General features: G+C 43.0%; 1 protein-coding gene across 4 annotated transcripts in view; it reads left to right on the top strand.

The window, feature by feature from the left end:
- Positions 1–25,003, top strand: part of GOLGA4 (golgin A4) — a 717,645-nt gene that overhangs the window by 86,130 nt on the left and 606,512 nt on the right. For all 4 annotated transcript variants that reach the window (XM_078688271.1, XM_078688272.1, XM_078688270.1 and 1 more), the window contains exon 2: positions 19,362–19,445. In XM_078688271.1, coding sequence (XP_078544397.1) covers positions 19,362–19,445 — 84 coding nt within the window. The remainder of the gene's footprint in view (positions 1–19,361; positions 19,446–25,003) is intronic.

Below are 25,003 nucleotides of genomic sequence, written 5' to 3'. Positions count from 1 at the left end.
GGACCAATCCAACCCTCCCATTTATCCCGGAGAGAGGAAAGGGAATTGGGGTTGTTATAGACTGCTTTTAAACGTACTCCTGATGGTTCTGCTGGGTTATGTTAAGGAGGTGCCTAAAAAGATTCATAAGTTCACTGCCACCGATCTCCTTTTGGGTAAACGTAGAGTCCCCATAATGTGGGGTAACCGGCATACTCTGAAATTTCAAACCTATCTCAAAGATATGTCGTTATGTGAGGTCTGGTTGTGGACATATGCTATAACTTTACCAACGGCTGCTCAACCCCGTGATTTTTAGGACCCTCCACTTTGCAATATCTTGAAGTTAAATCCGGATTAATGGCTATAACACTCCTGCACTGTTACTGTATAATTGGGTAGTACAAGATATATTGATGAGCTTAACCTGCCTGTATATATTTGCTTGTATATGGTTGCTAAAGGAAGCGTTGCAATATTCGTGCATTACAGAACTCCGGCTTTGTGTGTACTGAATGAATACTCTAGCCATATTCTTTTTTTAAATTATCATGGCATATATTGTCATGCCGAACTGATGACATTATTTGCCGTGTTTCCTAACATTTATGAATGAATAAATAAATATTTAAAAAAATTAAACCTAATAGCTGGGAGTCATTTTTTGTGTTTCCCCCCCACGAAACACGTAAAATGGGGAGCAAAGCTTTTCATGTATAGGGACAAAATCCCCAAATAGCATCCGACCTATCATCTGACTGAGAGCAGCTTAGCAACATTTTGGTGAAACTAAAGACCTGGCTTTTTAAGCCCGCATTTGTACTCCCTTTCAATGTGTAACTCTATAAGTAACTACTTTTAAATACAACAACTAGAGACTACTAGGAATGAGATTTGCACTCTATAAATGCCCTCTAATAATAAAGTTAGAATTAGGAGTAACCCTTATTTAATGCAACGGAGAATCACTACAGACTCTTCCCTGGTGAATTGATACAGAACTGCAAAAGGGGATAGTAGTACTGATGCTAACCTTTTACACTTGCTCTTCCAAACCATCTAGAACAGTATGGCTCCTGATCCTCCTATGCTTCATCATGGTCGAACAGTGTAAATCACCCATGATTGATCTTGTGGTGGTCCAACCAATGGAAAATAAGTTTTTACCAGCTAAACAAAGTGCGTAAAGTCAATGATGTTACCCTTACGTGAATCTCTGTGTGCAGTGGCTGTAAACCGCAGAAAGTAGTTGGCTTCGGTAGTCCATGGCATTATTTACTCAGATTGAAGTAAACAATTTCTGATCGTTTGAAAGTACATGACTAGCTGATTGAAAAAAATATATGATCTGATATGGTATGCTTTAGATATTGTACGAGGTGGAGCTTTTATGATTTGAAATGCCAAGAATGTGGCGCTGAAGGATGGAAGTCTCTTTAGAAGGGTGGCGTAGTTTGCCTAGTGCTTCGTAAATATATAGGCTTTCCAGGCAGAGCTCTGCTTCATTACAGATCTGTAAATTGATCGTGCCGTTTTTTCCTGTGAGCACTTCAGTCATTAATTCCTTTTACTCTTCAGTGGTAAACGAGCTTGATCAGCTTGACTTGTTAGCCAGTGTAGTGTGAGCAAAGATAGGAAGCTAAAGTTCACATGCCCCTTTATGGCTTTGGTGACAGATCATCAACTTGGCTCAGCAGATGCAAATATCCCGCTGTTGTAGAGGTCACTACACTGCAGCATGGTTGAATAGATTTAAAATGGGTATATTTTAGTGTAGCACCTGTCTACCGTCTTGTTTTACAAATGTTTTTTCTTGATCTTTTTGTAGTCCTTTTCATATAACCAACCTCCTTCAAGCTCTCTTGTCTCTTACATTTGTCCTGTTTTTGATTACCTAGTTGGTCCTTACTTTCTCTCCTCCGTGTCTAATTGTTTCTATTATGCAATTTCTTTTCCGATCTGTTTGACCTTGACAGTTTTTAACGTACCGTAAATAAGGGTGTGTGAAAGTGGGCATACATTAAGTGAAATGCGCTTTGGGGTATCTCGATTGAAAATGTAATGCTAGAGCACGCACACCTCCCCTTTCAAAAGCCGCTCCAGATACTGGCAACAGGAATGATTCACGGATAAAATGTTAGTTGCAACACATTTTCTGTTCAAACTTATCGTCCACTTCACATTTTCTGCTTAAACCAATTCTCTAAAAGCAAATACATTTTGCACAATTGTGCAGTGGTAGAATTTCTGACAGTTTTCATACAATGAAACTCTGCAAATTAACACATTTCGCCTCGCGTTACAAACTTTTGCATTGACCAAATCATAAGTCATTTGTTTAACCATTAGACAGAGGTGTCCACTGTGAAGGAATAATGAATGCTATGGAATATATCGGTGTTTTAGCTGTATAATAAAGTTAATAAGATTTTAACAATCAACTGTACCGTTCCAAAAGAGGTGAAAGAATTTAAGTCCAACGTTAATTTTTCCTCTCTGATTTAGTTAGTGTAAAATCGAGCAGAGCCAATACAGTTTTCAGATGTGATAACGCATGTTTATGATTTGGTATGTGTGCAAAGTGTATAGTGAAAACAAACCTTTTCTTATCAGTTTATACCACAAATCAATTACTATCCCACACCTGCCCGAAATGTATGGAGTGGTGTATGCATGCCAAATGCCTTCAAAATTATACACATCCGATACCTCTTGCACCCAAAGTATTTCTATGGGGTGGTAAATGATCCTTCCATTATCTTCATAAATACCCAGGTAGGGAGGTGTCAGAAAAACTAGAGTTACCTTGCCCCATTTGTGAAAATTGTGATATTTCGCGCCTAGCCCTTTGAGCACTTGGCACAGATCTGTTCAAACCTTGGGGAGGTTCTGTGGACTAGAAATTCGGAAATTATGAACAAATAACACTCTATAGTTCAAGGTTCAATCAGTGCGTTTCCTGTCCAAGGAGTATAGTTTACTCTAATTTTCAGGGGGTCCTTGTTTTGCACAATCCTTCTTTTCAAAACAGTACATACTGTTGTGTATTAGTGTACCATTAAGTACAAGAACACAGTAGTCGAAGTACTCTTTATGCGCTTGAAGGCGCCAAGCTAACACATCCTCTCTCCAGTTCACCGCTGCAGTTCTCACTGCCTTGATGTTCCATATTTCATATAGAACAGCAAGCCATCTAAGAGAAAACATAACACATCTCCCATTTATTATATGCAAGAAAAATAACATAGACCAAAAATACACAATTTAATTTAAGCCACTTCAACTAGAGGTGCATCATAAATTTGCTGACATCTCTAAAACGTATCCACTAAATAAACAAATCCTTCCCAAGGAACTCCTTCTCTCCACACACAAATCCTTCAACCACTTGGGAGGTTTCCTTACTCTCTGCGCAAGACTCTCCTTCACATCTTCCTCACTCATTCCAGTGTTCCCCTTTTCCGGGCCATCATATGTTCCATTCATTCTCAGCTCTCCCAACACAATCCTCACTCCCTACCACATTGCTGCTGTTCATACTGTTGTCCTTATTTACGCTTGCACATGCTCCACCCTCTTCCTCAATTATAATACTGGAATGTGACTAATTTCTCAAATCTTTGATACTATTTCTTCAGAATCTAACCAACGATAATCTTGTTCCTAGTAATTGTGCTAAAATATCTCCAATACACCCTCAGGACTGTGAGCCACCCTTTTCAGATTCCATACCTTTCCACTGGATGTATGACATTGTAATGCAAACTGTTACAGTGCATACTTTTACAACCTGGACGTTACAACGCAACTTCTACTACAACACATGCTATCACAACGCATGTACCATTACAATGTAAATTATAATGCTAACACCGCCGGGTGCTTACCTCAGGGAAGGTGCTGGTCAGTGAGGCGTATGTGTTGTAATGGCATGCGTTGTAATGGCATGCGTTGTAATAGCATGCGTTGTAATGGAACTTGTGTTGTATTTGCTATGTTGTAAAGGCATTGTGTTGTAATGCATGCGTTGTAATGGATGTTTACCCTTTCTACTGCTCACTGTAACAGCATTGTTAAGAACTTCAATTACATCCTCAGGTTCATCAAACTGACTCTGCCTCTTCTTGACATTTTAAGTTTCTTTATGTGGACCCAATCACCTACAGCAATTTTCACTGGCTTTATCCCATATTTATCATAAAACGTTTTTATCTTCAATTGATGTTCTGCCATTCTATTCTGCACCATTTCAAGAGACCATCGCTCAACACCAACATGATGTAACTAGTTTGAGTTTAACTTAGACCTAGGATTGCGGCCCCCTCATAATCACGAACTGAGACAGCCCAGTTCCTCTGTATGCCCAAATCACCTTTTGTAATTGTATCTCCCAATTGCAATTACTAGCTACGGCAGATTGAATATCCCCCTTCACAACCCGGTTGATCTCTCAACCATGCCATTTCTGCTACGGTTGTAAAGGGAAGTTATTTTGTGTTGCACGCCCACCTTTTTAAAGTATTGTTTGGATGCGTTTGAAAGAAATTAAACCCCATTATCACATAACACTGTTTTTGGTAAACCTTTAGAAACAAAAACTACATCAAGAAATTCCAAAACTGAATTGGTATGATCCTTGTTGACCACCTCAACTACTGGCCACCTTGAAAATAAATCAATTAGTGCAGTAATGAATTTCTGCTCTTCACCCACAGGACCCACAACATCTATTGCAACCATTTCCCAAGGTTGTTTAGGACCTAAAATTCATTCACAGCAGGTCTCAACGTTTTCAACGATTTGTCAGCACCAGGACAACTGAAACATCTTCTCACAAACCTTTTAACCTCCGCATCAACATTTGGCCACCAAAACTAACTCTTGCTCAAACTCTTGGTCCGCATAATGCCAAAATGGCCTTCATGGCACAAAGCAATTATTTTTGATATTTTTTTGATATTTGATATTTATGGGGTTTTATAAAGCGCGAACATTCGCTCCCAGGGGAGCATCTTGGCGCTGAGCTTGCGAACAGTAGGTAGATGAAAAATGAAGTAGAAGAAACAATGAAACTAAATGGCTGCCAGTACGGAGGTATCTGATTGCTTGTACACCCATGCCTTAAGGAGTTTTCTGAAAAGACCCTCCTTTTCAGTCAGTCTAAGGTTGACTGGTAGGTTATTCCATGCCTTGGCTGCCAAGACAGTGAAAGTTTTCCCACCCTTGGTTTTGTATTTAAATCTGGGAATCATGATGAGGTTAGTCCCAGATGATCTCAAACATCGCGGAGGATTATAACGCATAAAGCGATTTGTAAGGTAGTGGGGACCTGTATTTTGCATGGATTTGAAAACGGTGAGAAGCAATTTAAAAAGAATTCTTTTATGCAATGGTAGCCAGTGGAAAGCTCTCAATGCTGCTGAAGCTGATGACCTTCTGGGGAGTTGTAAGACCAGTCTCGCAGCTGCATGTTGTATAGTCTGCAGCTTCTTAAGGGTGGACTTTTTTACTCCAGCCATTAATCCGTTGCAGTAATCAAGTCGGGAAAGTATTAAAGCTACCACGACTGATTTTCTAGCTGCAATGGGGAGGAAATCAAAGAATTTTTTCAGTGATTTAATAAGACCAAAACAGCGTCCAGCCGTAATCCTGATGTGGTCATCGAAAGAAAGGAGTGAATCAAATTGCACTCCTAGATTCCGTGCTGATGATACTGCACTGGGGGGGGCCTCCGATCCCAAGGGCCACCAGTCTTTCGGACAGAAAGATAAATCTTTACCCAGCGGTATAATTTCTGTCTTAGCACTGTTGCATTAATTATGGATTTCTGTAGTGATTTCTGTAGTGTCTCTCACCCCTCAAAACTGCACCATTATCTACTGTACGTTGTGACCTAATCTACCAAAATGGTTTGATCTCTGCTTGCAAGTCATTTTTGTTGGGCCAATTTCCCTCCAGACATTCTTTAACTTGAATTAGTACACCGTCCTTCTCGTACTCAGTCATCTACTCTTCTTTGTACCTAGCATTACTACCATCACCATGTATAAACACAACTTGGAAACTGTTCCAAACCTCGCCGTCACACTCTTTCAACTTAGTGGGCATTCTAGACAAGCAGTCAACCACCACATTTTCTTTGCCAGGTACATACACACGTTTATGTATGTAATCTTGCAATGTCATTAATAACTTGGCAATTCTTTGCCATCTTTATCCTTCTGTGTCAGTACTGCTCCCAATCCCTTGCCACTGGCATCAGAGGTAACACAGCAATTCAAATTTGGATCAAAACAATCCAATGCTGGAATTGTGTCAATTATAGATGTGATTTGATCAAATTCTGTTTGACAATCCTTAAACCATTGAAATGTAGACTTTTTAAATTTTATTTTAGGAGTTGACGTAAATGGAAACCTATTTCTGCAAATTTGGGGATGAACTTCGAGCAATATTCCACTAATCCTAAAAAGGATATGATATCGTCCTTGTTACTTGTAACAGGGGCATCCTTTATTGTATTGATAAGAGGGAATTTTTTGGTTTGAAACCCTCGTTTCTCATTTAATGCCCCAAATATGCCACTTTCTCCTCCACAAATTTGCATTGTGAGATTTCCACAGTTAAGCCTTTTTCTGCCAAGATTTCTCGCACTTTCCACAATCTGGAATCAGGACTACATCTATCTGCACCAAAGACTAAAATGTCACCCTGAAAGAACTTGATGCCTACGTCGTTCGCAAACAGGTTGAACATTAGTCTTACAAAGACTGCGGCCGTGTATGCAAGCCCGAAAGGCATCCTTTTAAACTAATAATATCCGAATGGAGTGATGAATGCTGTGTACGTCTTTGAACCAGGTGTCAAAGAAGTTTGGTGGTATGCGCCTACGCCGGAATAAACAAAAACCTCACACGCAAGCTACAAAACATCCAGAACGCCGCCGCAAGACGTTCTCAACCTACCAAGACACTGCAACATCTCCCAGCACCTGCGCACACTCCACTGGTTCCCCATCGAGGATAGTCCCGTTCAGGCTGCTCACCCACACACACAAGGCCCTCCATGACACTGGACCAGCATACCTGAACAGTAGACTCAAATTCCACGCACCCCAAAGGACCCTACGATCAGCCCACCTCTCCTACGCCGTGGACCCCCGCACCAGAAAGACCAGATCTGGAGGCCGCTCCTTCTCCTTCCTCGTGGCCAGATCCTGGAACGCCCTTCCGCTCCACCTCAGACAGACAACATTGCTCCCCATCTTCGCAAGAGACTTCAAGACCTGGCACTTCGACAGACCCCCCTCCTTGATGGACCGGAACCTACACCCCTCCTCCAGCGCCTTGAGACCGTCACGGGTGAGTAGTCGCACTCTGTCAAACACCTGATTGATTGAAATAGCCATTTCGTTGATTTGAGAAGTGTGAACCAGTCGATCACAATGTTGTCTTTCAAATGGTGCTGATCTTCCCATTGTTACGTCTGGCCACAACCAGTCGAGAAATCCACACAGGTGATTCTATTGATTTGATTATTCCTGTTTCAACTCATTTTTCCAGTGCCTTTGATACTTCTTCTCTTAGTGATGTTTCTGACTCTGTGCACCTTGGTAATAGCATTGTTGTTTAAATGATGTGGTGTTCAAATCACTTTAGGTTACCCAAGGTTGTACTAAAAATGGTGGAGAATTCACCTAACATATTCTGTGCAACATTAGATCCTTCTTCTACTATTTTGACTTGATCGGAACTACTAGGATCCAAGATGATGTGTAACTACCCTTGGTTAAACCATCCAAGAACTGTTGGGGGCCCTTTTTCCTACTTACAATTTACCTTGTGTGTCTCTGCCCTTAAATCTGAAGATAAGCCAACTGTAACATAACAGAAAAATGATTTTTTTTATCAGCTATATCCTTGGGGTTGTATGTCGGGCTCAAATAAAAACTGCCAATTTTCCTTCCACAGCTTTTCATTTACGATTGTCTATAGTGATCCAGAATAAGCAGAAATCTTGATTTTTACTCCCCCTCCCCCCAATACTCGTCCAACACACTGGCTTGTTTTTTGTACTATCATCGCTAATGTTCAAAATCCACTCACTTTAAAGTTTGCTGTGCAAAGGTCTTGCGCTGCACTAGGTAACCTCACCTCGCATATCGTAGCGCTGCTGTACCGGCGTAATACGCTTTTTAATATCCCATTTTCTATTTGTTTTGTTTTAATTTGTATTTGCCCTGTTTTTAGTGTGCCTTCCCTCCTGGCCATTTACCTGCACTTTAATTGTTAAAATCACCGCTGGTCGAGCGGGTCCGGTTCCCGGGGGTCTGCTTCAGCGCTCGCCATATTGGGAGCGAAGGGGACACTTTCGGACGCCATTTTTGAGCGTTCTAGCGCTCTGGCAATTTGGAAAACGCCTACTTAAGACGCTGTACCCAGCGCGCAGCGGGCGTGCCTTCGCTGCGCCTGAGTCGTGCCAGAGTCTTGCCCGTCTGCACTCCTCAGCGCTAAGGAGGCGCCAGGCGTGGTGGGACTCTGTTTTCTATGGTAGATGGCTATCCAGTATTCTAGGGGAGAACTTCTCAGACTGCGGTTTACGCCCTTTTCCTGTAAGTCTGCCCTTTTACACCCTCTTTGTGGCCCTTATGATTGCCCTTGTGGTAGGCTGTGTCTTCCCACTCCCATTCCTTTACCTATTTCCATGATACCTCTCTGTTGTGTGGATCCTTCTTCGGCTACTCCTGCTGGTCTCACACGGCCATGTTCACATTTAAAGATCTGGCATCTTAATGTCAGGTCTTTGCCTAAACATTATCAAAATATTCATGACTTGTTAGTTCAGGAATCCCCTGATATATTCTGCATGACCGAAACCTGGTTGCAGGATGAGGCGACGGCCACAATCAATCTAGCATTTCCTTCGGACTATGCCATCTTTATGCTTAATCGCAATACCAGAGGAGGAGGCATCGCCATGGCTATAAAATCCTGTTATCCCTGTATCTGGAAACCTGTGGATATAGCTGGCTGTGAATCTGCTTTTTTTGCTGCCACCATTAACCACCATTTCACTCTGTCGGGGCTGGTGATATATCGACCGCCAGGCAGTGATGTCTCATTTAGGAAAGCGCTCCCCGAGCTTGTTAGCTCTATGGCGCTTACCTCAGCTAATTTCAGCATTATTGGGGATTTAAATCTCCATTTCGATGCTTTTGATACTCCAGCGATAAGTAGTATCCTTGCTGATCTAGAGGCTCTTCAGCTATCGCAGCTGATTCTCCACCCTACTCATGAGGGTGGTCATATCTTGGACCCATTGTTTACTAACTCGACTGTGGCCAAAGTTAGTCCGCCTAGACCTATAGCTTGGAGTGACCATCATCTTATCGAGTTTCAGGTTATTACTAAGGACCCTCTGTATAAAACATCAGACAGAACTATTTTTAGACGTCCTTGGAAAAAACTTAAACTTGTGGAATTCCATCATCTTCTGGAGTCCTTTCCTCTGACCCTTCCTGGCGATGTTGAGTCTGGTTATATTCTTTTTTGTGACTGGATCACTAAGGCTCTTGATGCTCTGATTCCTGCGGTATGGAGTAAGAGCCGGCGACCAGGATCAAGTCCATGGTACAATGACTCCCTACGGCTTCTGAAGGCTACCTGCAGACAAGCAGAGAGAGCATGGCGTAAGACCTATGAGGTGGGATTGAAAACTCTCTATCTTGCCAAAGTTAAATTCTATCATCGCGCCATCTGTAGGCTCACGCAGCGTACTATTCTCATGAATTTACTATGAGCACCAATCCTACCAAATTGATTTTTAAAGTCTTAAAAGATCTCACTGCTAATAGAGCTGCTGTGCCTGAGGTCTGTTCACCATCTCATTGGCTCTTGCAGCCTTCTTTGTTGATAAAGTGACTAAGATCTACCGCTACTTCCCTAATACTATGCTGACAAGTATGGAGTTGGGGTCCACTTCTTGTAACAACTTGACTCTTTCGACACTCCCAGCTCTTTCGGAGGAGGAGTTGGAGAAATTGGCAGCTAAAGTGAAATCTGGATCCCCTGTGGACCCACTTGGGCCAGCTCAATTTAAAGACGCAGCTGCTTTTTGCTTGCCTCCTATTCGTCACCTCATCAATCTATCCCTCTCTTCGGGTAAAGTCCCCTCGAGATGGAAGGAAGCTTATGTCACCCCCATCCTGAAAAAACCCTCACTGGACCCTCTAAAACTCGAGAACTATCGTCCTATCTCCCTCCTACCATGGGCTGCGAAGGTGACAGAAGCCCATGTAAACGGCATTCTGTCCAATCATCTTCAATCTGCTAACACTCTAGACCCTTCGCAGAAAGCTTTCGTGCTGGACACAGCACTGAAACAGCCCTCCTCTCCATGGTTGAACATCTACGCGCTGTGTTGGATGCAGGTCAAACGGCGGCACTGGTACTATTAGATCTCAGTGCCGCCTTTGACACTGTCTCCCATGCAATTCTTCTGCAGCGTCTGGGAGAGGCGGGCGTCAAGGGTGTGGTGCTGGAATGGTTTTGATCGTTTCTCTCTGATCGTACCTTCCGGGTCTCCACGCCTCCTTTTGAGTCTAAACCCCATGGTATCGAACAGGGAGTTCCGCAGGGATCAGCATTGAGCCCCACGCTTTTCAATCTTTACGTGCAGCCGCTGGCTGCTGTCGCCAAGCGTTGGGACCTTACAATGGTGTCTTACGCTGACGACATGCAGCTTGCGGTTGCACTTAGTGGGGACTCCGATACTGTGGCGGCTAAGTTTTGTGAGGGTCTCAGTGCGGTGACTGGATGGATGACAGCTAACTGCCTGCAGCTCAATGCCAAAAAGACCGAAGTATTGATTGTGGGCAAACAGAGCAGCCTCTGGGGCGATAAGTGGTGGCCAGCTGATCTTGGCCCCACTCCGATCCCGGTTGATGAGGTGAAAAATCTAGGCGTTTGGCTAGATTCTATGCTCAGTTTCTCTTGTCATACCAAGAAGAGCTCGTTGCTACTTGGGGCCAATCAGGCTGAAATTATGAGATTGCAGCGCGTTCAGAATGCGGCAGCTAGGGCTTTAGTCGGTCTCCCTAGATTCTGCTCTGCTAGAAGCACTATTACCAAGCTTTACTGGCTGCCTGTGCCTCAGAGGATAGAATTCAAGACTCTATGTCTTGTTTTTAAGATATTAAAACTTGCCTCTCCCCAGATATTGGAACATCTCATTCTTCCTTATACCCCCCCCCCGTCTGTTGAGATCCTGTGGACAAAATTTAGCTGTAGTCCCTCGTTTTCTAAGGAGTAGATCTGGTGGTCGCTCTTTTAGAGTGCTTGCCCCTAAACTCTGGAACTCTCTCCCTGCCCATTTGCGTGCCCTTGAGGACCTTTTGGCATTCAGGAAAGCCGTAAAAACTTATATCTTCCCAAATAGCTGTTAATCCTTCTTATTCTGGATTCTTCCTTTTGCTCGGTGTGTGTTGTGTTTCTTTCCAGGCGCAGCGCCGGGACGCCTCTTAGCCGGAGCAGCTGTGTGTTTAAAAATGGAGTTAACATAACATAACATAACATTAGCAAAGCGAAGAACAGTGTTGGGTTGCTAATGTTCTCTTTTGGATGATCACAACCTTACAGCTTGTATTGAACTGTTCTGTTTAGGGCAGGGCCAGCCAGATCTCTGTATGTAGTGGCCCAGATGAGCTTAAAAAAATAATGGAATGGTAAAACCAGTATTACAGTGATTAAAGCTTTTCTCTCCATCACGTTTGTGCTATCTGTGTTCAAGAAAAATGAGGCGTTTTGGGATTTGTTGAAAACCTGTTTAGTAGTTTTTGAGATATTTGCATTTCAATAAGGGCAGGCGGGCTTTGAGGGATGAACCAGTTGGTTATCTTATCATTAATTAGGTGGCAGTTCATAAAGCTGGGTCAACTGACCCAAATGTAAATTTAAAAAAAATTAACAAATAGTGTTGGACATGGGTGCATTTTTTCCACTATCAAGTGATGGACTTCAGACATCCTTACTCTTTGATTGGCAGGCCACAGCAGGAATATTTCTGCTGGTGCTGTCCTTATGTGATGCAGTACTCCATCCCTTAGTAGTGAGAAAAAAAATCATAGGAGATGTAACAAAACATAGGGTGCTTCACCTGAACACCCGCAAGGCAAATATTGGTAGGAGGAGGGAGGCACAGGGACCATATAGGGCCCCAAATTTAATTTAAAAAATATATTTGTTCAGCAGTCTGTGAATTCTTGGCTGGGGTTCATGAATTTCAGCACTCTCCAGAATGTCTAACTTTCTGGCCAGTCCTGTTGTCTGCAGATCCTATTCAAAGCACACAGACCAGAACAAAGAATAACAAAAAAACAATTAGACTACATAGACTTGGGAGCACCATTACTTTACACGGCCAAAAGCATGTTTAATAACTGAGGTAACTTTACAGTCTCCATTACATGATCTTCAATAGTATTCTCAAACAGCGAATAGAATAGCATGCTCTTTCCTTCCAGTGGGAGTAAGAGAAATAGACTAAGAGAGAGGAATAGACTAAGATGGCATGAACACTTTAAATATATATTTTTAAAGAAAGATGAGCTAGTAAGGACCCAGCTTTGGAGCCAAGATCAAGACAAAAAGGCTTGGTAAACGTTTATTTTCAAATATCATTAGGAAGAACATTCATAAAGCAAGTCAGGGAAGCTTTGCCTTTCTACATTTGAGTAATCAAAAAAACAAACCGGGAAAATAGGGTCAAAGGGAAAGGATTTTTTGAGACCTACTACTGGTTCACTTCCCCAGTAACAACACATAAATAACAAGCAAGAACCTAGGCGGTCTATGAGCCAGGCAACTATCTGGCTGAACTGTCAAATCTGTCTTTATGACAGTTGGTGCTGCAGTCACCATATAACAATATAACAGAGAGAAGGAGAAACAAATGTGTAAGTAACCCAAAAGTGATAATGACAAAGGCTTAATCAAGAACTGGTCAGACTAGATCCAGTGCACATGTTGTCTGTGAATAACCATCAGAAAACCAAGTGATCAGTCCTATCATTTGGTCGTTCACACTGTGACCAGGCGGGTCCTTAGATCATCTAGACCTCATGCCACACAATCAAAGTGAGTACTGGATATGGTCTACAGTCATAATTGGAACTACCAATTGTTGGTCTGATAGTGATAGCTCATAAAGGTGATAAAAGTACAGTGCAACAAAACAGGAAAGTGGTGAGTCTAAAATAGGGTGATATGTCTAAACAACAACTTTAATAGAAACTAGGCACATCCCCTAACTAAAGTAGGAACAGCGCAAACGACAGTATGGAACAATGACTATCGCAAAACGGGCCAACATGTTTCTGCCTACGGGGCACAAAGTCCCTTGGCATTCATCAGGGCCACTGCTCTCAAATAGTTGCTACTGTTAGAATGTGTGTGAAAACAATAGTGAAAACACAACAAGATTTCAAAGTAGGAACCATACAACCTGTACCTACAGTTCAATTACTCATCCTCCTAGTCAGTGGACGTTCAAAGTGATCTAGAAAGACACATATATTACATTCTTATTATTAAGTCATACACACATGCTCTCTACTTCTCTTTCATCTCGAATAATTAATTCAAAAAAATTATTTTAAATTTTGCTTGCTCACCCAACATGACAGGGGACTGGACCTCACCTCACCTGGACCGTGCTCAGGTATACGAGGCCCCGCACTGTGAAACAGATAGATGTGAACAGGAAAAGATATCAAAACTCAGTCATACTCACAGAATCTAACATAATCTAATTGTTTACCCTATTCACTATATCACATCTGTCCCATTAAAAACTCCATGGAGGAGCAACAACCTTGGAGTATGACTGGACACCCATTGTACAAGTAAAGGAAACCTGACTGTCGGTTTAACCATTCTACATACACTGTCAGACAGTACAGGTAATCATAAGAAGCAAAACATATAAACTATTTACTGATTTTAAAAGGAGGAGCCATACATTTCTTAATAAATGCCCCTACTGATGTCAGTTCAAAAAGAAATCCACTCCTGTACTCACCTCTCCGTCGGTGCCACCAGACTCGCCTGAGACTTGGGGGAGGCACCGAACCGGAGAGGGTGTGGAGTTAAATAACAAAGCAGAGAAGGGGACTACTTTGCCTTCGTTTTTTAAAAGTTATTGTCCAGTGTTAAAAACGGTATGTTCCAGGTGTTATGGACAATAACTACTCTCTTTCTGCATAGTGCTGGATAAAGATGCGCCCAGAAATCGTAGCAAGATGATACATGCCTCGCGAATCCATCCGCATTGGCTCACAGGCATTAGCTAACAAACAGCAAAAAACGGGAGCCAGTATCACTCCGCGGAACTACAAAATGACGTCAAAGCGGCCATTATTGTAGTTCTGGCGGTGCGGGCGCTCCGGGCTAGAGTCATACTGCGTGTAACGAACCCTAACAGTGTTAGGGAACTATTGGGAACAATCCTCATCGGATAATTACGTTGATTAGAACCAGTAATTGTTAATTGCTGACTCCAAACCCTCAATCCTGTACTGGGATACAGGAGGAAACCCAGAAGCTGCACGAGGGATATGGTGATAGTACTGGTTGGGTGTAGGATACAGCAATGTAGGATATGCCCAAAAGGATGTAAGGATATCCTCATCCATGAAAACCCTGATCAAAAAGCCTATAAGTGCCATAAGATCTTACAGAAACATTGCACAGATCGAGTCATAGGGACACAGATGACACTATTATCATGTACATATAGTCAAGAAAAGCAAGTGGCTAGAAGCGAAAGCAGTGGTCGGTCGTCTGCCTATATGCTAATAATGACTCAGATCTTCCTATATATACTCTAGTGTCACTGAATGAAGATGGGCTCTACAAAGAGTACCATGGTATCTGGTCATTCAGTCCCTTGGTGTCAGCGGAGAGTTTGAAAACCCATCGTTGCTCTCTCTGGAACAGATATTTCGCAATGTTCCTCACATATGAGGGTATGAAGGGCTTCTCCAAGACAGTCCATGTAAAATCAGACTCTCCATGTTGTTCGTCCAGGAAATGCCTTGTTAATTGCGTCATAGTTTTTTTGCACCGGAAGGAGCTCTTATGCTCAAGCATGCGTACTCGCACCCTCCGTGTGGTCATTCCCACATACTGACGAGAACAGGGGCAGGTCAGAAGATATATGAGGTTATCACTGTTACAGTTAGTGAAGTGGCTTTGTATCCAGGGTCTGTCAGTGCCTATGTTGATCTCGGTGGAGTGTGTTGTTTGTGCGCAAACAGAACAATTCCCACATGGGTGATGACCAATTGCTGGTGGTAAGTCCCAAAGAGTGTCCAAAGTTCTTTTAGGGACATTTTTGGGGCGCGTATGAATAAGGCGATCCCTAATGCTGTTGGATCTTTTAAAAGCAAACAATGGTGGTGCAATCTGGTCATTGCCGTGATTGAGAATACGCCAATGCTTCCTAATGATTTTCTGTAGGCTGTTACTTCTAGTATTAAAGGTGCTCACAAGTGTCAGTCTGTCAGTGGGGGTTTTTGGCACTGGCGGTTCGAGGAGCGCTTCACGGTTGTTGTTATATGCTCGTTTGAGAGACCGTTTGATAAGTGGTCTAGGATAATGTCTCTCCACCAGTTGTGACGACAAGTTATTTGCATGGATCTTAAAATCCTCCATCTTGGAGCAATTCCTCCGGACGCAGAGAAACTGACCATAAGGCAGATTGTCCCTCAAGGATTTTGGGTGGTAACTCTCGTACAACAGTAACGAGTTTCTAGCCATAGGCTTCCTATATAACTCACTCTGCAAGCCTGCAGATGTGACGTAGATAGAGAGCTCGAGAAAGGACAGTCTCTCCCTATGGGCCTCAAAAGTGAATCTGAGGAACTGGTTCCTACCGTTTAGCCAAAGATGGAATTCACTAACAGATTCAAGGCTCCCTCTCCACACTACCAGCACGTCATCGATATAGCATTTCCACCATATTATCGATGCTTGGAAAGGGTTGGTAGGAGTAAGCACGTGCTGTTGCTCAAAATGATGCATGTAGAGATTAGCCAGGCTCGGTGCAAAAACGCTGCCCATGCTCGTTCCAGAGGTCTGAAGGTATATTGTGTCCTCGAAACGGAAATAGTTCTCTTTCATGGCCAGAGTGGCCAAGGCCATGATGAAAGTCATAGGAGTGATAGTGTCACCGATGTTATCCCCCAAGATGGATGTAACCACTTCTAGAGTTTCATCTTGGGGGATGGAAGTGTACAAGGACTCCACATCGAAAGAGACTAATAAGTCTCTTTCAGGATCGAAGTCAATTTCGGGGAGTACCCTTAGCACGTCTTTGGTATCTTGCAGATAGGTGGGCATCCTCTGCACGATGGGCCTCAAAAAGAAGTCTACAAAAGTAGATAAGGGCTCCAAAGCTGAACCCAAGCCAGATATAATAGGCCTCCCTGGAGGCGGTCTCTGTGGCTTATGTACTTTAGGGAGGAGGTAGAAGTAAGGCATAACCGGGAATTCTGTTACCAGATAGGCCCCTTCATTTAGAGTAATCCATTCCTCTGCTAATGCTTCTTCTACCATGGATTTTATCCTCGACATGAGACCATCTGTAGGATCTTCCCGTAAGGGTAAATATGCATGTCTGTCACCCAGTTGTCTTAGGCATTCTGATCGATAGTCATTGGTGTTGAGAATGACTATCGACCCGCCTTTATCGGCAGGTTTGATTGTGATAGATTGGTCTTCTGCCAGACCTTTCAGAGCCTTACGCTCTTGACCTGACATGTTGTTAAAGGATCTGTCTTGTGTCTTCCATAAACTGGAGACTTCATCGCACACCGCTCTCTCAAACGCTAAGACCTGCGGGGGGACTGTGTGTGCTGGTGGTAGGAACTTAGATTTCAATCTCAACCCTGTATTCAAATCAGGAGTGTCTTCACAGTCCTCCACTTTGTTCTTAAAAAAGTAGTGGAGTTTCAATTTCCTGAAGAATTGGCTTAGTTCGCATTGAAGTGTGAACGGGTCTCCGTTGTTCGTCATAACGAAGCCCAAACCCTTATTAAGAACTTGTTCCTCCAGAGGAGGAGTGAACGACCAAATGATAGGACTGATCACTTGGTTTTCTGATGGTTATTCACAGACAACATGTGCACTGGATCTAGTCTGACCAGTTCTTGATTAAGCCTTTGTCATTATCACTTTTAGGTTACTTACACATTTGTTTCTCCTTCTCTTTGTTATATTGTTATATGGTGACTGCAGCACCAACTCTCATAAAGACAGATTTGACAGTTCAGCCAGATAGTTGCCTGGCTCATAGACCGCCTAGGTTCTTGCTTGTTATTTATACATTTGAGTAATGCAATGGCGTCCCACCCCACCTATGTGTTTGCTAAATGTTTAGTAACATGGGCAAAACCCTAAAAACTATATGACCATTCCCTGTGCATTGCAGCCAAGTATGCATATACAATGTAATATATTGCTATGTATCTTCAGACCTTTTAGGGCCTTTGCTGTTATGTCAACAGCAAAGGGTAGTTTGTAAGTGAGATGAAAAGAATGCCTTTTTATGTAGAAGTAGGCAGATTTAGTTCTTGCTGTCTCTTTCTCATCTATGTCAATAATTGGTGCAATCCTAAGAATGGAAGGAAAGGGGTTATATGAACTGACCTTGTTTTTCCTTGAGAAATTAGAGGTTCTAGTAAGCTCCACTGACCAAAGTGAATCCCACTAGTCAACTGTTCAGGTTGGCACAATTCACCTTTCAATCAAAGAGGTTTTCTATTCCTTCTATTCCTTTCGTGATCCTGAGATAGGAGTCGTCAGGGCAGTGCCAGGCTTAGCACTGAGGATGTGCGATGGGTTATTATTATTATTTTTTTTCATTTAACACTGACGATATTAGTCCGGCAAGTCTGGGACATGAAATCGTTTGGTAAGAATAGTAATTGCTTCCAACTTTGCCTACGGTGCTGCAGGACCTCTTTATCCAGGGAATCCTTTTCTCCACAGCCTGCATCCTTACCTTTCCCTGATGTTGGACTTCATTCATCCAGGGAAGTAAAAGATGCAGCTTGTTTGGATAACCATGTCCGCAGCCAGGGCTTTCAAGTGGGAAGAAAAAACTGTGTGTGTGTGGAGGGGGGAGGGAGTTGGGGGAACTGGGGTGTCTCTCGAAGGGGCGTGGCCAATGCAATTAAGGGCGTGGCTTAAAACGCTTAATCAAAAAATCTGTGCTTAACTAGCGTGCCGCCCGACTTGTATTTTACTGTTTCTGTCATTGCATCCAGATATAGGATACAAGTAACCTCATACCTACAAGTCCGGACCATTGGTTTTGCCAATGGTTGTTAGTTGCATAAGATAAATAAGCAGCAACTATGGCTTGTATATATAATATTGAAAAAGCTTCCACTTAAAGCCCTGGTGACACCACGACAATGTTGCTGCTCCTGAGTTTCAAAAAGAGAAGGGAGATCCAGAGAGAAAATGACTCTCTTTGAAGGATTTGCAAAGAATTCCCCTTCCCCCTACAACGCTCACCTGGCATGACGGCATGCCGTAAATTCTCCACTAGTGAGAAGTGAGCAGTGTGAGCAGCGCACATCGATGTGCCTGCTGTAAACTTCAGTCATGGAAAAAACAAATATTGGCATAGCCAATAGGTCTTGCCTTTGGGACCTTATAAGTGTTTAGTTATCCAGCACACTATCCTTGGTGCAACAAAATCAAGTGTTGCATGGCTAAATACTTATAAGGTCACAATGGCAAGACCTGTTTGCTATGCCAATGCTTGTTTTAATATCAATCATCTTCATAGGTTGCTATTCCATGCCTAATATCTGTTGTCACAGTCCTGGTATCTATTTGTGCACTGAAGTTAAGCAGGCATATAACTGTTACACAGTATATGCAGCCCTAACGGGTAAGATTGCGGTTGGAGTTTTTTTATTAATTCACATCTGATATTACTTAGCATGTTTGTGGTGTTATCCATGAATGTTTTGGGATACTTGCTGCCTCTTGCAGGTTTGCTCATAGAAACCTGAATTTTCCATATTGGAGAACTAAAAAATGTATTCTGTATTTAATACACATACAGCAGCTTCCTGTGGTGTTAACCTATAGAAAGCATAAGAGGCCTTCATACATTACATAATTAAAAAAGATAATCTCAAAGAGGTTGCAAAAATGTCAATAGTCTTCTGGTAGGCTCTCCTTCAGCCATTCAACTGGCAAAATGGATAGTGTTCTGTTTTGCCAATATTACTAAATGTGTTTTAAAGTGAATGGTACAAGTTGTATGTCTTTCGCCATACTGATTATTGTTCTTTTCAAATTGAACAGGGTCTTCCTCCAAGTGGAAACAGGAGCCGGACATCATCATTGACCGGGCAGCAAGATGATGGCAGCTCAACCCCAGACAAAGAGGTTTGTTCTAGCCATGGTTCTTTCATTGAGTTGTTAGTGAATAAAATATATAAAAGAAACGTGGTAAATACAAAATCTCGAATAATAGTCACACAAAGCACTTCCTGAGCCATTAGGTTCATCGGCCACAGTGTAGCTTTTTTTGTTGTGAGTGGAATAAAGATTGATTGTATGGGCTGGTGTTGTTTTAGTAGTTGAGCCGAATGATTGATACCCAGTCGTTTGTTGTGGAGAGCACCAATTGTAAGGAGAATAGAATCAAGTGACCTTTGTTTAATTAACATCTGGCAATGAAGAGCAACCACTATGCAGCATCATTAACTTTGGCACAAGAAAAACATGTTTCTAGAGCCTTGGTACAATGAAATAAGATCTTGGTAGGGTTTTCACTGGTTTTATTTATTTATATAAATATTTCTTGGTTACATAGCCCTCATAGTGATTCTGTAATTATTGTTCACATAGTAAGTCTGTAGGAAAAGTATTTTTTATGACTAATATTTTGGCCTCAATTGAAGAACGTAAACAAAATGTTTCCAAAACGTATACATGCATATACATGTGATCCTCTAGATTTTAGTTAATTGGTAGAACAGGTAAAGTTTTACTCTATCCCAAAGTGTCCCAAAATTTCAATTTCTTGTTGAAACTCCAATAGGAAAGTGTATTCTAATACATCAGAAAAATGTTGAACTGATTTACAACAAACTTTTGTGAACAAGAATGTTGCCCGGTCAATCTTGTTGGCCGTTGAGGTGGTAAGCAGGTTATAGGAAATAAGGATGAAAGGGAAATGCTAAACCTTTCTCTGCCTTGAACCCCCGCAAATGGTTCAACAATTGATGCTTGGCACTGCATTTCAGTGGGTGACTCAAAATTTAAGATATTATGTAATGAAGCCGACCAATTCATCTGGCATACGTTTCAGGTCTGATATAGCTGTAACTATATGGGGAAAACATAGCAAAACAATGCCACTTTTGTATTCCGGCTTCCTATTTGTATCGCGGTATATAACTGGAACCATACGAAGCTGTGACTGAGTTTCCTTATTGAAGAAGTATCTGAATGCTTAAAACATCCCATCCAAAAGCCATCCAACGATCAACTGACTCTGAGTTCTAGTCCCAACCAAAAGTAAACATTCGAATACCCTACAGTGTTGCTACATGATACCACACATCTTCCCCCCCAACAAACATTGAAGGTTTTATACCCTGAGAGGGGACTACAACCCTCCAGCATTACAAAGCTACACATGGATATAATAATAATAATAATAATAATAATATACAAGAGAAGGAAACATTAACATAGAACAAAGTTCATTTTAGTCCGTGACATAATCGTGCAAAGCTTTAGGAATTTTACATGTGTGTAAACTCTTACCCAAGGGTGGTGGTAAAACGGAGCTTCTCACCAATGAGTCACCAATGGTTCGTACCCCTGGACAAATCACAACAATGCTACCAAGATTCGAGATGCAATTATCATTGAGTTTGACTGCATTTTGGATCAATTTTGTGACCTTCAAAGGTAGAGAATACCTGGACTTTCCAGACTTCTGCGGGTATCACACTTTCACCCTGTCCCCCACCTGTACAACAGTTTTTGAAGTAGCATGCCTTACATCAAACTTCTCCTCCTCCTAGGGTTACACACACTCTCTTTCTTATCTCTCATCCAAGATTGAAACAAAAGTGTGTTGGGCCTTCTGCCTCAGAACAATATAAAGGGTATTTTCCCTGTGACCAAGTGAGGAGTCAACCAGTAAACCTTCACTCTCTCCAAAATCTCAGTTTTCCCAGTCCTTGCACTGAGACTTTGCAATTTGAATAGATTATTTTAATACTCTGTTGAATCTTTCCACCATGCCATTTGTCTGTGGATGATGGAGAGAACAACTCTTGTGTTTGATACCTCTCTTAGGCAAAAACTCCTCCATCTCATTTGAGACCAGTTGAACCCTGTTGTCCGTTAAGAAGTACTCCAGTAGACCTTCTCTGCTGAAAACACCATTGAGAAACTTTGACATCCTTAGTCTCAATGCACTGCGTAATATGTACCTCAGGCCACCTAGATGAACATGTCCATCAATATGATAACATAAGACTGACTCGATCTACAGCTGACCAGCCCTAACATGTCTAGTGCCACTTCCTGACATCTTCTTTTCGGAATTTCTCTCATCACCATTGGTTTCACTCTAGTCTTGCACACTTTATCACACTCTTTGCATTCTAAGCAATCCATCACCACACGCTCTACTTGGACATCAATGCCCGGCCACCATAAGTGTAATCTGATTCTCTCCTTGGGCTTAGATATGCCTTGGTGTCCAAACAGAGTTAATTTCATTCTGGCTGAAACAGGAGGAATAAGCTTGGTACCTCTCTGAAGAAGCCGCCCACTCACTGACCATTCATCCCGCACGTTCCAGAATTTGCAAACTTCCTCATTTACATCCTTTACCCCACGCCAACCTTCTGTCACCGATCTACACACTTCATAGATTACGACATCAGACGTCATTAAATTCCTCCATTCATTATCACTGACAGCCTCATCTGTGACTTCACAGACTTTGTAGTCATCTTCCCATAATTCATCTTGGTAATCATTTGCAGCACGGCTACCACCCACCTACATATTCTAAGTGAAAGGGATTCCAGACTCTTCTTGCAAAAAGCATCCTTCAAGGGCTTGTGGTCAGACCTGACCACAAAAGAACTTCCCCAGAGAGATTTCTTTAACTTCCTGATGGCCCAAAAAGTGCACAAGGCTTCTTTCTCAATTACAGAATATTGAGTTTCAGGTCTAACAAGCGCCTTGGATAAAAGCATGATGGTTTCCTCTTTACCATCTTTCACTTGTTTGAGCACCGCCCCTAACCCTTTGGCACTCGCAGCAGTAATCAAAATGGGAATTGCAGAAGTATCAAAACTCTGTAAGGAAGGTGCATTGCTAAGGGCTTTCCTAATATCAACAAACTCTGCTTCACACAAAGGAGTCCACAGAAACTGTACTCTATAATAAAGCTTGCATTGCCAAAGTGCGACTGGCAAACTGAGGCACAAACTTGTTGTAATATTCAGCCATACCCAAAAAGGTTACTAAATCATCTGACCTCGGCACTGGAAGAGTCTCAATAGTTTTTAAAAGGTGCCCCTTAGGTCTAACCCGCTCTTTAATTAACTTGTGACCCAAGTCCAAGTCCGGTTGCCATTCGGGGCATCGAGAACCTGCTTGCCTTTCGCAAAGCTGTCAAAACCTTTCTGTTCTCCTGTCCTTGAGGCTTTGCTCTTCTGGCCTGCTACATCCACTCCACTCCATTAGTCATCAGCGCCGGGACGCCTCTTCGCTGGGGCAGCTGTTGCGCTTCAATAAACTATTAACATAACATAACATAACAAGTATTCAATTTCAGAGAGATTAAAGCTGCATTTATTATCTCGCAACATGAGACCACAAAGAGTAAACCTCTCAAGAACAGATCTCAACCTGTTATGTTCTTGCTGGGAAGAACAGTACACCAAGACATCGTCCTGATAGACTTTAACTCCATGGAGACCACCCAGGACATCCTCCATTGCACGCAAAAACACAGAGGCAGCTCAATTTAGGTAGAACGGCAACCTAGTAAACTTGAAAACCCCCAAACTGAGTTATGAACACTGTCAAATCCGTGGATTTGTCATCAAGCCGGATCTGATGCTAGGCGGCTGTGAGAGGGAAGGGCGAAAGAAGAAGCGAGGAGGCCGAATTTGTGGATCATCGTGTGTCAGGATTTCATTTACAATGAACAGTTTCTTTTCTGATTTTCTACTGAATATCCTGAAGATTGGTGCAATGACAACTCCTAGGGTTCTTCCTTTCAAGGTCCTTGGGATCTTTTCAGGAACGCTTCTCTCTCAACTGATGGCTTTGATGTGGTCACGCACCCCGGCAGCCACAGGAAAAGAATACAAAGAGAAGTGGCGGTAAATCAACTGGTCTCAGCCTCCACAGAACCCTTCACCAAGATAGGATACACCCTTTGTGGGGTTCTATGGGTTGGTTGGTGATTTGACCGAGTCAGAGGGGTGGTTGAAAAAAAAGTAAGTCACAGTAACAGAGGAAAAAGGAGGAGAATCCAAACGGAGGAATACACAATCTAGGATGAGAATTGCTATGCGGGACACAAATGCTCATGAGTGTAGGAAAGGTGCACACGTGAAAAGTAGACCGATTGTGCTGTCAATACAGTGCACAAGAAAGAAAAAAAACGGTGGTGCTGGCAATATATACAGTGCCCCATTCTAAATACCCTCAACCCCCTCCCTTACTTATCCCTCCCTCCCGAGTCACGTACCGCGTCAGCCGCAATCCTCCTAGATTGCGTCGGCTCATCAGTTTCCACCGGGGGCATCCACCACTCGTCTGTCCAGAGCTCTGCTTCCTCCTCCGGCTCGAAGACGATGTCGGGACTGGTCTCCGGGTTCTTCTCTCCTCTGCTCTCCTGGCCGCTCTCGTCCTTCGTCTGGTCCTCCGTGTTACTCCTTCTTCCTTCCGTATCAAGAACGCCCGATTGTTCTCTCAGGTTTCTTTCATATCCCCCGGGTTCCGCATTCCTGCTCTCCCATTGGTTTCCACCTCACTGCTCTCCCATTGGCTCCCGCCTCTGTCCGATGCAACGTCTTTCTGTGTGGGAGAGTGAGCGGAAAAGATTAACCCCTTCTCTCCCTGTCTTTGACAGTCGAGACTGTCCAGCTTCAAACGCAATGGGCATGCTGGAAGGAGGGGGAAAGTATCCTCGGATGCCGCTTTGGATGCCGCCTCCTCACAGCGGCTTTAAGATCTAGTGTTGAGAAAACAACAGCACCTTCTAATTGAGTTAACATCTCAGCAATGTTCGGGAGGGGATACCCGTCAGCGACAACTGCCCGGTTGAGAGCTCTAAGGGTCACACATAGTCTCACCGCTCCTGAAACTTTGCGGGCAAGGAATACTAGAGAAAGCCATTCTGTTGCCCTGGCCTCAACAATAATGCCCTCCTCTTTTAATTTATTAAGTTCTGTGCGCATAGATACATTGCGCATTGTTGCTACAGGGTACCACACTATTCTTGGCAAATCTATAGTCCTAAAAATCATTACTCTGCTGGAGCAGCTCTTTTCTCCAAACCTTACCACTGCCCATATCCCAACAAAGGCTATTAAAATTGCAAAAGAAGCTCATTAACACCTTCGGCGCTCATGACGAGCTCAACTCGTTATGAGGCACAGTGGAGCTGTGCTCATGACGAGCTGAGCTCGTCATAACGGCCGTGGAACGCCCAAGCGGGGATAATTCACCTGCTGTGCTGGGCGTTCCATTAAGTGGGCGGAGTTGTGACGAGCTCAGCTCGTCATGAGCACAGCTCCACTGTGCAGCGTGACGAGCTGAGCTCGTCACAAGCACTGCGGCGCCGCGCGTGGCCCCCCTCCCTCCCCGCACCGCGGGGAATTAGCCCCGTGAGGAAGGTGTTAAATATATACTGCTCATTGCCCCAAAGTACAGATATGGGCCTGACATGCCCA

Source organism: Lissotriton helveticus, chromosome 4_1, assembly GCF_964261635.1.
Source record: "Lissotriton helveticus chromosome 4_1, aLisHel1.1, whole genome shotgun sequence".
In the NCBI taxonomy this organism is placed as follows: Eukaryota; Metazoa; Chordata; class Amphibia; order Caudata; family Salamandridae; genus Lissotriton; species Lissotriton helveticus.
This window is presented reverse-complemented; position numbering and strand designations above follow the sequence as displayed.